The following is an 18,246-nucleotide window of genomic DNA, read 5'->3' as shown; positions in this document are numbered from 1 at the left end:
TTGTTCGCAATTTTGATGAAAACATTACCACTTTTGTTTCCAAAATCGGAGAGTATAGAGCGAAAATCTACGAAGTTGCACCATCTTACTGGTTTTTAAAAATAGGGCATTTAGAGCATGTCCTTAGGCGAGGACACCGTGACTGAAAGGGATAATTAAGCAAAATAGGTAAATAATTCGATATAATAACTTTTTATACAAGGTATTAAACAAAATGCTAATTTCTTGGCAAAAAAAAACTTTTTAGATATTTATACCTTCAGAGTTGAACAGAAGATTGCTTAAAACTAACCAGAAAGAATTCCTATCTTAATATTATAGCTAAACTTGATAAAATGGTAAATATTTAGGCATTTACGCAGGGTAGAGGGGCTTTGCCACTCTTTGAATTACAAATTTTCATATTTTCTTCTACATTTTACGATATTTTCCATATTGCTCCTCTGATGTAATCACTTTCGTGGAGTCCTTGTTCTAAAAAATGCAGGCTCCTTGAAATCTATTCCTACGTTATTGCCAGTAAGTATTTGTATTTTTTTTTAAAACTATGTAATATGTAGAATTCAGGCACTAATTAATAGTACCCATGTGCTCATATATTAATAACATATTTTGCATCTCTACAGTTAGTACTGGTGCACATATACTGTGGGAAACACAAGACGAAAATAAACGTGTTTTGATTGAGAAATAGGGAAAAACTTAATTTCGAGCTATTAATGCTAAATAATTAGAAAAATGCAACCCATTCTGTCACAGATAGATCAGAATATCAGCTTCATTTGATGGTTATTAAACGGGGACAATTGTTGTTGTATCAATCTTTAGGACAGGCATAAACTTTCAGATTATAATGACAATAAATGGAAATAATTAATGCGTTTGATTGAACAAATTTTGACAGGCAGTACAGTGATAAAAAAAAAATCTCGAGTATAATATAGTTAAGTATAGTTAATAACTAATTAATCCCAAAGCAATGTTTATGCTCTCCTGACATAGTTCTCTTTAAATTTTTTTCGTTCTTGAAAATCGTAAACGAATATCCATCTCTTCTTTAAAATTTTGGCGATTACATGGGTTCTCTCATAAGGGTATATACTGAAGATATCGGTTATGATTTCTTTTTGTCCTATTTTAAAAGAGTACTAATTGTTTATATCATTGTTTTAGAGAGGGAAGAAAGTGTGAAGTCGGACATTTTCCATGCTTTCATCGTACTTTTGAAACAAACGCAGCCAGTTATTGTGATGTCATCGGATACGGACACCATGGAACACGAAAGTGTTGTTCTCTCCCTCCTGCAGCAACAGGTCATTTTGTGTTTTGTAAACTAATGGTGACGTACATAAGGGGAAGGAACGTACGCCAATGGAGGGATATTTTTGGCCCATCCCCGAGAAATCTCGAGATTCCTAAGATTCCTTATTAATTTCCTATATTTTTGATTAAATCTGCCTGTTACTTATATTTTTCAAATTTTAACCGTCAGTTATTATAATTCAGTCTTTTAAATAAATTTATATTTTTATAATATTCAGACAGAAAACAGGCTTCATTCCTGGTGAATCATTTTTGCTTCATATAACTTTTATTAATTGTAAAAAATTTAATAACCAACATTTTGCGTCAAATAACTTAATAGACTAGAATTCCTTATGGTAGCACAGTGGTTTAATGCTTTGCTTTGTAATACAGGACCCAGGGTTTAATTCCAGCTATCGCAAGATTGGGTGGCTTCCTGTCCCTAAAAACCGGCAACTAAAATGTCAAATCGACGCGCCATGTGCTATCGCTGTCTGTGGAGAATCTTTTGTTAGTTTATCTTTATTTAAAACAGAATAAAGGCTTTTTGAATTTAATTGCTTAAAGATGACTATTCGTGACAAGCCGTCCTTAGCAGGAAGATGCGAGCCATAAATATCTAATGGAAATTGAAGCTGGCTTATAAGACCGATTAGTGGAAAGTATCACGAGTTGGGTCTGAAATTAAGTTTGTTTCAAAGTAGACATGCTTCCATAGTCCCAACTAGCTTACCTAAAAAAAATGGGATTAGCAATTGGGTCTCAGTTATGATGCAAGGTTTTCAAAATACTATTCGTTTCATTATGTTATTACTTTACAAATAAAGAAAATTGGGAAATTTGTATGCTGTTTTGAAGGCATGGTTGCAATGAATTGAATTAAGCACTAAAATCCACTATTCGGGAAAACTTTTCACTAGCAGCCTAGATTCGCTTCTCAAATCTAGCCAGTTCTTGTTTGTCGCGATAATCGATCTGGCAGCCGTCCTCTAGTTATGAATGTCAGATTGAAAGGTAAACTGGCTTTGCTAGCCAGCTCGCGAATAATGCTGCTATAGGACACAATTGTATCAATACAAAAAAAAAAAAAAACTGCACAAAGCGGTTGCATCACATTTTCGTAGTCGATTTCTTTTAGAGAAAGTTTTCTATTATTTTATTAGTCGATCAAATATAATACTTAGTTTTCGAGACATTCTTACCGTAACCATTTTTATAAAAAAATTTTTTGGTTTGTTTGCGTGCTTTAATGGTAGAACCTTCTTGACAATAAAGTCAACTCATTTTGAGCGATTTGTTAATATAAACAGAACTTTTTTTTCCTATGCCAGTAAAAACTCAACTAAAATTTTCTGACATCCTCGGAGGCCCGACAGCAAGGATGAAAGGATGATTAGACAAGGATGACCAACTGTGCTGGAAAATTATATTACCAATTTATTATATTACAATTATATTACCATTTCATTATTTTTGGAGACTGTTTCAAAATTATATTCAAAGAGAAATGAAATCGTTGCTACTTTATGGAATTTTTCAACACAATAATATGACCGGACAAAAAAGAGAAAACTTCACATTACAGCTGTACCTCAACCTTTACTTTTGAAAAACTGTATAACTTGTGTTATTGTCACTAGACCCCGGCGCTGCGCCGATGAGGGAAGACCGGTGGCGGCGGGGCCAAAAACAGCACGCCGCACCGCGCCGCCGGTAAGATGTCGGGGGCGCGCCGCCGGCAAGATCAATGTTGACCGCAAACATTAATGTTTTCATCAGTCTTTCTTAACTAAGTGCTTAAATTTACAACAGATTTGACCCTATTCTCGAGTTCAAAATTTCACCATTTACTGACTGGAAACTGGTATTCTTTGTTACTCACCAAGAGAAGCAGGAGTCTGGTAGAAACGAAATAGTTGTGGCGTTGCTGAACCCTTGCATAATACGAATAGTTGAAGTATCTATTAGCTATGTATTCTTAACATAAGTAATTATCAAAATTAGTAGTTTTTTTCATCGAGCATTACTGCATGCAAAACTTCAAACACCGTATCACAAAATTCGTCAGTTATCTGGGGAAAAAGTTTGAATAGAACTTTGAACTTATAAGCTTAATTTTTTCATAATGCCCTTTGCCTATATCTGTTTTGTCACCTTTAAAACAGTTGAAATGGGCGACTTTGATATTGATTGTTTTTTTTTTTTGCTCTTTTGGATTCCTTAAAATCCTTCTTGTATTAAAAACTGGTTTTTAATAAAAATATAAAAAAAAAACACATTTTGAAGTTTTTTTTGGCTTCATTATAGAATATATGTCATGTAGGCTAAGGCTGAACTGCTGCTTTTTTTTGCTTTGGCTGCTCTTTTGGATATTATTCATTTTTTCTTTTGGGGATTCGCTCCAAATTATAAACTGATAAATAATTAATATCAGTCAAATTATAAACTTCATCTAAAAGGAGTAAATTTATCAAATTGAAAAATACATGATGAACAATTCACATGAGAATACTTCAATTACAATGAAACAAAAACACTTAATGGTTTATTAAGTATAACCATTATACTTCATACCTTAACGGTATGAAGAAAAATGAAGTGCCAGCTATTTTCTTAGGTAAAAAATGAAAAGCTCATCCGTTTTAAATGTCATTAAATGAAATAATATGCAGACTGAAGTAGTTCCAGGAAGATGTTGAGATTTTCATCCTAGTTCGTCACTTTTAATCCAAGCAAAATGTTAGGATACTTAGTATCAGTTATTGAGTTTAAGCTTTGATTTCCAAATGCTCACAAAAATTACCTAACTTAAGAAATTCGCAACAATAAGTCATCTGTGGTCAAAATACTCAGACTCCCCTTTGATGCCCACACAGGCTCAAAGCTTCTGCTATGGTTATATCCATGGAAATCCCCAAAGAGTTTCTTTTTAAAATAGCTTTCAAGCGTAGTTAGGGGTATTTAGCCTTTTATGCTTTTTTTCAAAGCTTTGAAAAAAGTGTTATAATATTCCAAATGCTACATTTGTTACATTTGTGCATATTTTTGAAAATCATTTGTGGGGTGATCGAATTTTCTAAACCACTGAAGATACGTAATAACGTTACAATATCTAGTACCCTGAGGTCATAAGACTGTCAAAGACTCCTCCTTGAACCTCCCAAATTGAAAGTTTTTATTATGACCTGGCCTTTTAATGTAACTTGGCCACTGGACTAAGGGCGCCATTGTCACTCGAGCGCAACGTTAGGTGTGATGTCGATGTCGCTCTCGTCACACCTATTCGTTTTAGTGTGAATCTGCCTGGTACTTATGAATCAATGTTTTCAAAGTAAACCCGTTTCATCAATAAGAAAAAAAAACGGGTTGGACGCATATGTCCCTTTCCCTTTGGACGATAAAACCATGCAAGTGCTGTATCAAGTATTACTCACGAAAATCTTGTTAATTTTTGTCAACTTTTCAAATTTTTGGCATCCCTGCTTTCAATAAAAAAAAAAATCAAGGTACTTTCACTTAAATATAATAACTCCGTATGCCCCCCCCCCCCTCTGGATACCATCTAGATAGGATACTGTCTCTGCTTTAAATAAAAAAAATGATTAATTTATTGGCACCCCTGCTTTCAAAAAAAATCCAGGTATTATCATATAAATATGATAGCTCACTACCCCCCCCCCCTCTGGATACCACCTTGATAGGATGCCGTCTCGGCTTTAAATTAAAAAAAAATTAACTTTTTTGGATCCCTGCTTTCAATAAAGAAATTTCGAGATATTTTCATTTAAATGTAATACCTCCCTACCCCCCCCTCTGGATAGACCCTTGATAGGATACCGTCTCAGCTTTCATTAGAAAAATAATTTACTTAAATAATAAACTAGGTCACTATGGTTCAAACAAACACGCAAAATAACGTTAAACAGCTTAGCGTTCCTTGAAAAAAAAATTGAGGGTATGATTAAAGGGGTACAAAGACAACAACAAAAATGTCGAAATTATTCAGATATACCTCAAATTATTGTAATAATGAGTCATAGATTCGCCGTGGCATTCAATAAGATCCAAAGAATCTAATTAAAAGGGAGCACACAGAAAAACCAAATTAAGCCAGTAGCCTATGAGAAATCGCAAAATACCCAAGACAATGAACAAGTCCTAATGGGAGGACCTGGGTCTATCAAAATATTTCAATGGTTTCCCAGGGAATTTGATATCATTTTCTTCTGTCTCCACTTTAAATGAAAAAAAATAATTATCTTTTTGCCATCCATGCTTTCAATAAAATAAAATGAGGTATTATCATTTGAAAATGATAGCCCCCTATCCCCCCCCCCTTATAGGCAATGATTTACAATTTATTTATGAATCATATTTTTGGGGTAACTTCCGGTTCAATCTTTAATTCCCCAACCTTGTACTTAGCTTAGTCTATAGCTAAATTTGGCTCAATAGAAGTTTTTTTTTGGGTGAGGGGAGGGGGGCTAAAAATGTGTCAGAAAGAAGATTGTATTTTCTATCAGGCGTTCTACAATTGAGTATTAAAAATTAAGAAAATCTTATCTAAAAACACACACGCACAAAAAAAAAATCTGCAAACTTACAATTCAGCTGTAGAAACAATCTTTCGGCTGTCAATTTCAAAGTCCAACTGAAGGCTGACCCTGTATAGTGGTGAATGCTTTCTATAATTCTATTCAACTTGAAAATAAAATTCTTGACTACGGATGATGTAAGAAATAGCGATTGGGAAACTGCATTCGGAATGATATAAACTAATTTCATAAAGACGATACTTTTTTTTTCAACATATGAAAAACTGTGTATATTGCAATATTTGCAATAGCATATTGCATCTGTCTGGTTTTTATGCAAAGTAACAAAAGAGACGAAAATTAATGAACAAGAGAGTAGTGAAGAATTATGGTATGCGAAGTAAAGTAATATTTGCCAGGGAAAGTCACTGGTGATAAATCGCTAGGAGGGCACCATGATTGCGTGATTTTCGGGGATTCGGGGAACCAAATTTTTTTCGGGGTGACGCACAGGTTTTCGGGGAAATACCCGAAAATTCGGGGATAGTGCAAGCCCTGCTTCATTTCTAATCAGGAAAATCGAAATACTAAACCACACGAGAAGGAAAAGCTCCGACTTTGCGGTTGAGGCAATAAAGAATTGCCGCAAAATTAATTTGAAGTCAACCGAACGCCGCCGCCTCTGCCGGTGGCGGCGTTCGACTGGGCCTCTCGTTGGCGGCGTTCGGTCGATCCACCGGTGCGGCGTCGGGGTCTAATTGTAACTATATACCTTTAAAATCGAATATGTAATGTAACTGTAATATAATGTAACTTGAATTATAAATTTGTGTTGTGTAACCAAGCCAAGGATAACTAGGCAAGGCTTAAAAACTGCGCTGAAAAATATATTACCAAAACACAATTTTTTTCTAATTGCTTAGAAATAAAACTCAAAGAAAGATAATATGGCCACTGCTTTTCGTGAATACTTGAACTCAATAAAAGGACCAGATAAAAAAAAACTTCTTAATATAACTATACCTTAACTGGTGCTAATGGAAAACTATATAACTTGTGTTATTGTAACTGTATAATTTTAAATGTAACACGTAACTTGTAATGTGATATAACTTCTTAAGCTATTTAACTTGTGTCATAAAAAAAAAAAACTAAGCCCCAATTTGTGTTTTTGAAAGATACTAAATGAAATAAAACTAACAAACAAGAAAACTAAACTTATGTTAATTAAATCAACAATTTTACTTTAGAAATACTTTTTGAAATACCTTTTCCAATGACAAACCAGTTTCTTGAAACAGGATTCAGAATTGTCAGTGGAACAAAGAAGTTTATAAAGAAGTTAACGGTTTATAAAGAAGTTAACGAACTATCATCGAACTTCTTTACGAACTACTTTCGAAGTAGGGAAAGAAGTTGGTTGTAAAGAAGTTAGTAAGAACTATCTTCGTAAGTGGTGAAAGAAGATCCATGAATGATATTTAAAGTCCTTCTTTGAATGTCTTGAATTTATACATACAAATTTTAAATTTTGAATTTAAAATTATCAATTTTGAGCATTCAACCGTCATTCATATTTTTGATCATTAAGGGGCTCATCTTGCGACTAGGTCGATTCTTTGTTACAGTGCTTTTCGAAAGGAAATGCTGAAAATGGTCCTTCCCTGATTGAAACAGGGATTTCTGACAAAAAAGTAGTCTTGCGAATTGTGAGGGCTAGTTAAATCCTGGGTAGCAAGTGTAAAAAAGACAAAAAACAGCTTGAATAGTTCAGTCGTTTCTTCAACAAACAAATAACTCAACACATAGTTTTAAATCTTGAAGTATAATTTGTATGCCGGATTATATTTAGGCCTCGACGAAAACAGTGGGTCAAAAGGCAAAAATTCTTATAATGCTGTGGGAGTTAGCCCTCAAACCCATATTGAAGCGGGTGGGGTGGATGGGGGGCAAATTGGCCTATCCCACCCATCTGTGCATTTAAAAGTTTTACGTTTATAACTTGAATGATCTAGCTGTTCATAGCAGAAATTCTCACACAGAACCCTTGTTTCATCATAGGCAGCGCGCTAGCGCTGCCCAAGTACAAAACGATGTGGGCACAATGTTTTTTTTTTCCTCCATACCCGGGCACTTCGTATCGAAGGAGTTGTCTTGGAAGCTTCGAAAAGGGCTCATTCGATTGGAAATTAGAGTGGTTAGTGCCCTTTTTAAAAATCGAAAGTGATTGGAGTGCAACTAGCCTCCACCCCACGCCTATCATTCCCCCAAACACACCCAATCACAATTCTGAGATAGCCATTTTGTTCAGCGTAGTTGATTTCCAGATAGAAAATATGTTTTTGAGTAGGTAAGGGTTTTAAGTCATCCCCGGGGGGCATATAAGGTTTTTATAGAAGGCGTTGTCGTAGAAACTTCAAAACAGGCTCATTCGATTAGAAATTCGAACGGCTAGTGCCCTCTTTAATAGTCGAAAGTGATTAGGGGGCATCATTACCAGATAGAAATTATGTTTTTGAGGAGGACACTCCCCCACAGCCCTCAGGGCAAGGGTTTTAAGTTATGCCCTGGGGTCATATAAGGTTTTTAAAGAAGACTTTGTCGTAGAAACTTCAAAAAAGCTCATTCGATTGGAAATTCAAAGGACTAGTGCCCTTTTTAATAGTCGAAAGTGATTGGAGGGCAACTAGTCCCCCCCATGCCCATCATTCCCCCAAAGACATCCAATAAAAAATTTGGAGATAGCCATTTTGTTCAGCGTAGTTTATTTCCAGATAGAAAATATGTTTTTGAGAGAGGACACTCCCCCGCAATCCTCGGGGCAAGGGTTTTAAGTTATGCCCTGAGGGCATATAAGAACAATGTTGGCACAATGTACTATGTATTACTTTTTTCCTTTAGAGCAGGGCACTTCATATGGAAGGGGTCGTCGTAAAAACTTCAAAAGGGGCTCATTCGATTAGAAATTGAGAGTTCTAGTGTTCTTTTTGATAGTCGAAAGTGATTGGCGGGCAACTAGCCCCACCCCTACGCCCATCATTCCCCCAAACACAGCCAATCAAAATTTTGAGATAGCCATTTTGTGGCTATCAGATAGAAAATATGTTTTTGCGGAGGACACTCCCCCACAACCCTCACGGCAAGGGTTTTAAGTTATGCCCTGGATGCATATAAGATTTTTATAGAAGGCTTTGTCGTAGAAACTTCAAAAAATGCTCATTCAATTGGAAATTCAAAGAGCTAGTGTCCTTTTTATTAGTTGAAATTGATTGGAGGGCAACTAGCCGCCCCCCACGCTCATCATTTCCCCAAAACATCCACTCAAAATTTGGAGATAGCCATTTTGTTCAGCGTAGTTGATTTCCAGATAGAAAATATGTTTTTGAGGAGGGCACTCCCCCTGAACCCTATTGTTTCTATTGAAATCTTTGTCGTAGAATCTTGAAAAAGGGCTCATTCGATTAGAAATTCAAAGGGTTAGTGCCCTTTTCATTTGCTAACAAGGAAGGGAGAGCACATAACCCCCCTTCGTTAATTACCTTTTCCCAAAGAAAATCTCGTCAGAATTTCGCGATTGATATTCTGCTCCATGTAGATGACAGTTCTGGGCTTTCGATCCTTAAGGATGTCAATACCCCCAACCACAGCCCCTAGGGCAGGGGCTGTAAGTTATACCCTGGGGGCATATAAAGTTTTTATTGTAAGCGTTGTCGTAGAAACTTCAAAAGTGCTCATTCAATTCAAAATTGAAAGGGCTAGCCTTTTTAATTAGTTGAAAGTGACTGGATAGCGACTAACGCCCCTCTCACGCCCACAATTTTCCCAACCATATCGAATTAAAATTTTGAGATATCTATTTTTTTCAACGTTGTTGAAAGTTCTGGACATTAGGTCTTTTAGGATGATAACCCCCTCAGAGCCCTCAGCGCGAGGGTTGTAAGTTATGCCCTGGGGCGTATAGAGTTTTCATTGAAAGCGTTATCGTAGAAACTTCAAAAGGACTCATTAAATTGGAAGTTGAAAGGGCTAGCGCATTTTTTAATAGTTGAAAGTGATTGGATAGCGACTGACGCCCCTCTCACGCCCACCATTTTCCAAAACACATCAAATCAAAATTTTGAGATATCCATTTTGTTCAAGGTAGTTGAACGTTCTGTAAATTAGGTCTTTTAGGATGATAACCCCGTCAGAGCCCTCAGTGCAAGGGTTGTAAGTAAGGCCCTGGGGGCATACAAGGTTTACATAGAAAATTGTTGTATAAATCATAGGCACCGAGGACACTCGAGAACGAGACAAGAAAAGGAGACGAAGTAAAGAGGAAGAGACTCTCCCACATAACCCTCAGGGCAAGGGTTTTAAGTTATGCCCTGGGGGCATATAAGAACGATGTTGGGACAATGTATTATTTATTAATTTTAACCTTTAAAGCAGGGCACTTCGTATCGAAGAAGTTGTCGTAGAAATTTTGAAAAGGGCTCATTCAATTGGAAATTGGAGTGGCTTGTGCCCTTTTTAATAGTCGAAAATGACTGGAAGGCGACTAATACCCCCTCAACGCCCACCATTTCCCGAAACAGATCCAATCAAAATTTTGAGATACCCATTTTGTTCAGCGTAGTTGACTTCCAGATAGAAATTATGTTTTGAGGACAGTCCACCACAGTCCTTAGGGCAAAGGTTGTAAGTTATGCCCTGAGGGCATATACGGTTTTTTTTATAGAAGGCACGGTCGTAGAAACTTCAAAAAAGGCTCATGCGATTGGGAATTCAAAGGGCTAGTGCACTTTCTAGTACTCAAATTTATTTAGAGGGCAACTTACCCCACTCTCAGGTTCAACTTTCCCCCAAACACACCCAATGAAGATTTTGATATAGCCATTTTTTTTAACGTAGTTTTAAGTTCTGGAACTTAAATCTTTGAGGACGACAACCCCCCGACAGCCCTCAGGGCAAGAGTTGTAAATTATGCCCATGGTACATATAAGGTATTTATATAATACGTTGTCGTAAAAATCTCAAAAAGTGCTCATTCAAGTAAAAATTGAAATGGATAGTGCCCTTTTTAATATTCAAAAGGGATCTAGAGGCACCTAACACCCCTTTCACATCCACCATTTCCCCAAAAACATCTCATAAAGATTTTGAGATAGCCATTTTGTTCCACGCAGTTCAAAGTCCAGGAAATTATACCTTTGAGCCGGACACTTCCCCTACAGTCTTCAGGGAAGGGTTATAAATTATGCCCTGAAGGCATATACGGTTTTTATTGAAATCTTTGTCTGAGAAACTTGAAAAAGGGCTCATTCGATTGGAAATTGCCCTTTTTAATAGTCGAAAGTGGGTGGAGAGTAATTAATCCCTCTCTTACGCCCACCGTTTCCCCAAAAACATTCAGCTAAAGTTTAGAAATAGCTATTTTGTTCAACGCAGTTGAAAGTTCTGGAAATTATGGATTTAAGGATGACAAACCCCCCAGAGCCCCAAGGGCAAAGGTTGTAAGTTCTGCATATAAGGTTTTTATAGGGCATATAAGGCTTTTATAGATAGAGTTGTCGTAAAACTTCAAAAAAGGCTCATTCAATTCGAAATTGAGAGGGATAGTGCCCTTTGTAATAGTCGAAAGTGATTGAAGGGTAACTAACCCTCCTCTCGTGCCCACCATTCCTCCAAGCACATCCAATCAAAATTTTCAGATATTCATTTTGTTCAACGTAGTAGAAAGTTCAGGAAATTAGGTCTTTGAGAATGACACCCCCCCCCCAAGCCCTCAGGGAAAGGGTTGTAAGTTATGCCCTAGGGGCATAAAAGATTTTTATTGAAAGTTTTCCCGTATAAACTTCAAAAGGGCTCATTTGATTGAAAATTGAAAGGGCTAGGGCCATTTTTAATAGTTAAAAGTGATTGGAGAGCGACTACCACCCCTTTCACGCCCACCCTTTCTCCAAACACATCCAATCAAAATTTTGAGATAGCCATTTTGTTTAACGCAGTTGAAAGTTCTGTAAATTCGGTCCTAGAGAATGACAACCATCCTAACAGACCTTAGGGTAAGGGTTGTAATTTATTCTTTGGACACATATAAGGTGTTTATAGAAAGCGTTGTCGTTTCCAAAAGGGTTCATTTGATTGGAAATCAACAGACCTAGGGCCATTTTTAAAGTCGAAAGTAATTAGAAGGCTTGACATTTTTATAGTAAAGATCAATTTTGGTATAATGTATCATATTTTGTTGTTGTTGTTGCTTAGACCAGGGCACTTTGTATCAAAGGAGATGTCATGGGAAATTTGAAAAGGGCTTATTCAATTGAAAATAGAAAGGGCTGAGGCCCTTTTTAATGGTCGAAAGTGATTGGAGGGCAACTAACCCCTCTTCCACTCCCTCCCTTCCACGCCCACCCTCCCATTTGCCCATTATGTTTAAAATCTAAATGTTGCCGTAAGATTAAATCAAAATGCACTGTGATAATGCTAATTCCCCATAAGGCATCTCAGCAGTATCCCAGGAACGACTGAGGGTATTATGTTCAAACTTTCGGGGCTACTTCTGCTCAAAATTTAACCAAATCAAAATAGCGTAAGTGTATCCAAGCTATCAAAAAAAAGTAAACAGATTTTTTTGCGAATGGTATCAAGTTTTCCATTTCAGGTCAAGTAGAGGAGATATGAACTAAATTAAATACTACCATTTGTGTCCAGATTTTTAAGAGGGTGCATGTTTTTAAAAATTTCAGAAAAATCTTCTCCAGCATACACATAGCAGGGCAAACTATAAAGTCTTAAAAAACAGAAAGATTTAAAGATTTATTTTCCTTTTCCCTGGAAAGACAATCTCAATATTAAACGAAGAGAAATACATTAAAAAAAACTTTTCCCACAAAATAGGTTTTTCAAAGAAAAGTAAAGAACTCCATTTAACAAAAAATGACCAAAAATAAAATCAAATAATCTACTAAATGTGAAACTACCACAAATCAGCATCGATAAATAAATGAAACCCAAAACATACATAAAGTACAATAATTAACCAAGTCAAACTCGAAACGAGCAGAAATTAATATAAGTTTGGGCGCAAAACCCCTATGCCTTCCCAAGCCCAGAACAAAATTTGCACTTTGCTGAAAAATACAAATGAATGTGCATTGTCAGTTTAATATACATATAATGACATTTAGTAATTAAGATGTTAATACTATTTGATTTATTAAAGTTATAAAAGTAAAATCATTTATATTTTTTCAGCAAAGTGCAAATTTTGTTCTGGCCTTGGGAAGGCATAGGGGTTTTGCGCCCAACTTATGTTAATTTCTGCTCGTTTTGAGTTTGACTCGGTTAATTATTGTAAATTCTGTTTGTTTTGGGTTTCATTTATTTCAAGATGCTGATTTGTGGTAGTTTCACACTTGGTAGATTATTTGATTTTATTTTTGCTCATTTTTTGTTAAATGGAGTTCTTTACTTTTCTTTTAAAAACCTATTTTGTTGAATTTTTTTTTTTTAATTAATGATCTGTAATAAGCTGAAGCTTTATTTATGGATTTTCGCCTATATTTACAGATTCCCGGTATAGTTAACTCTACACAGCATCTTCTCAAAGAAAAAAGCGTTAAAAACAGGCATGGTGCGCTAAGTTTGCTTTCTGAGCTTGTCCACACTTTACCTGGTGTTCTAGCACCTCACCTTCAGCTCCTCATGCCAGGCATATTGTACTCTCTCAAGTAAGTTTTCTTTTGCTTAATTTGATATAAGATAATGTATGTATTACTCGCATGCTACTCTACCACCATTACCATCTTACTGCTTTATTACCTACCGCTGGAGCCACAAGTCCCAGTTTTTCCGAGTGAAATGCTAAGTTTCTAGCAGTATTTAGGGTACGGGTTGTCGGCTCATATATGACATCTTTTTTGGAGAATTGAAAATTAGATGGCGGCGTTATCTATGTAAAAGGTGTAAATTTTCAAAATCACCATCCTTTTCAAAATTTCCACTGGAGTACATTTTTTTTAACAATAGTAGACTCTGTCAAATTATGTTTAAACTTAAAAGCATATTTTGTAACGGTAGTTGTTGGTGGCTCGTATATTAATTTAAAGTATAATTTACATTATGTTAACCGATTTATAACAAAGTCTCTTGAATTAATTTTTCCTTATTTCCCATTCATAAAAATAGAAGGTTGCCGTCGATAGCCGATCCTTAATAATGGAATTGTTTGCTGGAATAAAAACTCCTATTCTGCCCCTATAATATGGAAGGTCTTATCTGCGAAGAAAAACTTGGAGGAAATAAAGAAAACTAATTTCTCTAACTTTACCAAGCTTTTGATATGTTAAAAGATTATTGACATGTAATGAAATTCTAAAAAAGATAGTTACAAAAATAGTAAACAGCAATTTTAAAACTTAAAATAAGCAAACAATAGCTTATGTAAGATGTTGGACCTAACAAACAGAACTTTTTATGAGAAACAATGGTTCTATTATGAAAAAAAAAAAAAAAAGAAAGTTGTTTTTGGTCTTTTGAACCGATTTTCCTGGGCAAAATCTTACTTAAAATGTTGAAAACGGAAAGTCCTACAAATGCTAGTACCTTTTTAATAGTCGACTTGTCTATATGAAAAATTTAACCTCTCCTGTTTCAATGATACTTTTATCCTTGGTGCCCAAATGCTAGTTCAGCATTCTCAATGCTGTATACATAGGTCTGTCAGTGGGATACAGGGCCTTGGAGTTTCTATCTGTTAAGAAATTATGGTTTTTTGGGTTGAAGGGTAAGATCGGTTAAAGGGTGCTTAAAAATAAAAAAAAGTTTTGTTCGTTTGAACCTGAAATTTATATTATTTTATGGAGCTTATTATGCCTCTAAATACCCGCTTTTCGATTTTCATGATCCCTTTTTATGCCACGAGAAGAATTGCAGCTATCATTTAATCGTTATTTTTACGTTATAAGTTCAGTTATTGCTCTGCAGAAATGGTAATTCTTCGTCATTTATAGATGACACTTGTTACAGAATTTCCACAATAATTTCAATTTTCTATCATGTATGATTGCTCAAATACTGCTGTCAACGTTTCATACTTTTTGGTCCTTGTCTGTGAATTTTATAGATGCCGCTATTTACTTGGAGAATAAATTGATACACCCTGCAACACTATAGCAAATGAATTTCTATCAAATAAAGATAAAGCTTAAAATGTTCGTTTCTTAAAAGTTCTTGTGCCTTTTTTTTATTATAAAAAACTAAATTTAATCAAATTAAAAATTTTTCTTATTTAAATTCTACTAAAACTGCATTTTTATTGCCGATCTTGATGAATGCCAGCTATCCACTAGTATGCTTACCATTGTATGCTTACCACTAGTATGCTTACCACTAGTATGCTTACCATTGTACCATCGGAGACGTATGAAAAATAGCTACATATAATCACATTGAAAAGGTTACTGTTTACAATATGTTGAAAACATACAAAGGGATTGATTTTTCTCGTAAAATATACGAAATGAAATAAAGCTAAATATTGTTTTATGATCTAATTTCTTCCAAAGCAAAACGGAAGCTAGTCTCTCTGACTTTCTTGGATCCAGTTCATTAGCATTGAATGAACTAACACTTGGACAGAGGTTAACTACATTGGGTTGATTGAACTTTACTCTATCAAATTTTAATAAATTATCGTAGATAGAGTTCAAACCAAACTCACCCGTGTCACGATTTAAAGCTATATTCCTGAATAAAATTTTCTTAATTTCAAGAGTTTCGCGAAAATTTTGCCCCGGTCCCTAGAAATCAAAGAGATATTATCGAAAAAATAAATGGTCTGGAAAATTAAAAATATGTTCTGAAAGGGCTGAAGTGAAATCTTCAGACTTAGAATTTTGCTTTAAGTCCGATGAAATAGTTTAATAGTTAATAGTTAAAGCTGATGAAGGGGTTAGTGTCAATCTGTAGGCCACTTTTGTCTACACAAATTTCGTACATTAAGAATTCTTCGAATTTGGTTGAAAAACTAAAAAAAGTAGAAATTTCTTCAAGTTGTTTGCTTTCAAGCTTCGACATTGTATCAGTATACACAAATATTGATGTAGAAGCAGCCGGAACTCTTCTAGAAAGAAAGCTATTAAGAAATTTGGATTTGATTAGTGGCAAAACAGATTTGGAAGTTTCTGTAATTATGTATTTAGTAAGGTCGTGCAATAAGTTCTCTTATTTTTTTCAATTCAGAATGGAATTTTTCAAACTAGTGAATGGTCTACGGATGGGGGCCTCTTTATCTCTATTATTAGTTAATATTTTTTTTTGAGAATATTGAAACAATTGCGTTAGATTTATATTTTGTAAAACATACTTTTTGGGTCCGGTATATGGATGACGTAATTTAAGTATGGGATTATGGGGAGGAAGAATTAAAAGGGTTTTTGGAACCTCTTAATTGTTTGGGGGGGGATTTAAAATTTACTGTTGAATTAGAAGAGAATGGGAAACTTCCCTTTCTTGATGATCTTCTTTAAAAAAAATGAAAATAGTCTGGATTTTAAAATTTACAGAAAACTGACTAATAACAATAGATTTTTGTCGTATAGCTCCCGCCACGCTCCACAAGTAAAAATTGGTTTGATCATTTCTTTGACTGGCCAGATCTTTAGTATTTGCTCTCCGCAATTTTTTCAGGAGGAGTTGTCTTTTCTAAGAAAAATACTAATAAGTAACATGTATCAACAGTGGTTAATTAGCCAGGCTTTTTCAAAAAGAAGAAGAAAAAGCTTCTAGAGATTTCTAAGGGAGTCTTGGAGACAACTCGGGAGAAGGATATTTTTTGTTCCTTACCATATGTACACGGGCTTAGTGAAAAACTTAAAAGAATTTTACAGAGTAATGGTCTAAAGGTAGCTTTAAAGAGTAATAATACTTTGGGTAGTTTTCTAAATTCTGGGAAGGATCTAACTTCATTGGGGCAACAAAGTGGGGTATATCAGATCCCATGTACTTGCGGAAGCTCATATGTGGGACGTACTAACCAGAGTTTGGAAATGAGGTTATTACAACATAAAGATTCTATTTTTTGGCTTTAAAGCAAGATTCTAAGCCTGAAGATTTTACTTCAGCCCTTTCAGAACATATTTTCAATTTTCCAGATCATTTTAGTTTGTTCGAGAATGTCTCTTTGATTTCTAGGGATCCGGGTTTAAAGCAAAATTTTCGGGAAACTCTTGAAATAAAGAAAATCTTATTCAGGAATATAGTTTTAAATCGTGACATGGGTGAGTTTGGTTTGAACTCTATCTACGATAATTTATTAAAATCTGATAGAGTAAAGTTCAATTTGCCCAATGTAGTTAACCTCTGTCCAAGTGTTAGTTCATTCAACGCTAATGGACCGGATCCAAGAAGGTCAGAGAGACTAGCTTCTGTTTTTGCTTTGGAAAGAATTAGATTATTAATCAATATGTAGTTTTATTTTATTTCGTATATTTACTATTGTTTTTAATTGTTTAGTTTTGTTATACTGATGACGGTCACTGCATATGTGACCGAAATATCTAGTATTTTTGTGAAATTTATCACTGTTTGTGAAATTTATCACTGTCTATTAAAAGGATTTTATCCCTAGTGGAACTTTTATTTATCGTCAGAAAAAAACTGGCAAAATTCCCATGATGACAAAATAATTAACAATTCCTTCCTCAGGTCCAGACGAAAGCACCCGCTTTGCGGACTCTTTATCTAGCAAAAGGCCTGGGAAAAACCAACGACAAAACACAAAAAGACGAAGAAATAGAAATGAAAAATAACATACACGACTTTCTAATATTATAGGAGCATGAAATCCGCTGTTCGATAATATTTTTAATGAACTAATTTAAAATGGTTATTCTTCAGCAAGTTGTAGCGAAAAGTCTGAGAGAAAGAAATTTGGATGAAAAAATAACTCCTTATAAAAGAGGAACAGAGAATTTGTGATTTGATTATGTTTTAAATGAACTACGTCAAAAACGCTCTAGAAAAAATTAGCCAGTATTCGGTAGCCGCGATTTTAAAGGTAGTTTTTCGTTTATATCAGTATGTAGAAAGTAGATTTAATTGACTTGGCTTCTGAACTTCAAACGAAAAGGTGGAACAGCTTACGGTAAATACTCATTCTCGAAATATTGTGATAATAACCTTTTTGTCACAATGCTATTGTGAATTTTTTATGAGGTTGCTCATGTGCTAGAGCATTCACTCATATAAACTTCGAAAGTTGTAAGGTTTTATGGATGTGTTGATCTTCTTCTTGCATTGTGCTTTATAGTGCTATTGATTAATAGTGCTATTGGTGATAAATTTGCTTTATTACTTTTTTTTTAATGAAAAACCAGCTGCTTCACGGATGAAATTTGACACTCATCTTCATTCAAAAACT

General features: G+C 35.0%; 1 protein-coding gene across 1 annotated transcript in view; it reads left to right on the top strand.

Moving 5' to 3' along the window:
• The window catches only part of Cand1 (Cullin-associated and neddylation-dissociated 1), a 170,405-nt gene that overhangs the window by 49,600 nt on the left and 102,559 nt on the right, over positions 1-18,246 (top strand). The window contains exons 9-10 of the mRNA XM_089102636.1: positions 1,174-1,313; positions 13,395-13,555. Of these exons, the coding sequence (XP_088958762.1) occupies positions 1,174-1,313; positions 13,395-13,555 (301 nt within the window). The remainder of the gene's footprint in view (positions 1-1,173; positions 1,314-13,394; positions 13,556-18,246) is intronic.

Source organism: Artemia sp. Qi Xiang Cuo, chromosome 16 (assembly GCF_049724085.1).
Source record: "Artemia sp. Qi Xiang Cuo chromosome 16, ASM4972408v1, whole genome shotgun sequence".
NCBI classification, from domain to species: Eukaryota; Metazoa; Arthropoda; class Branchiopoda; order Anostraca; family Artemiidae; genus Artemia; species Artemia sp. Qi Xiang Cuo.
This window is presented reverse-complemented; position numbering and strand designations above follow the sequence as displayed.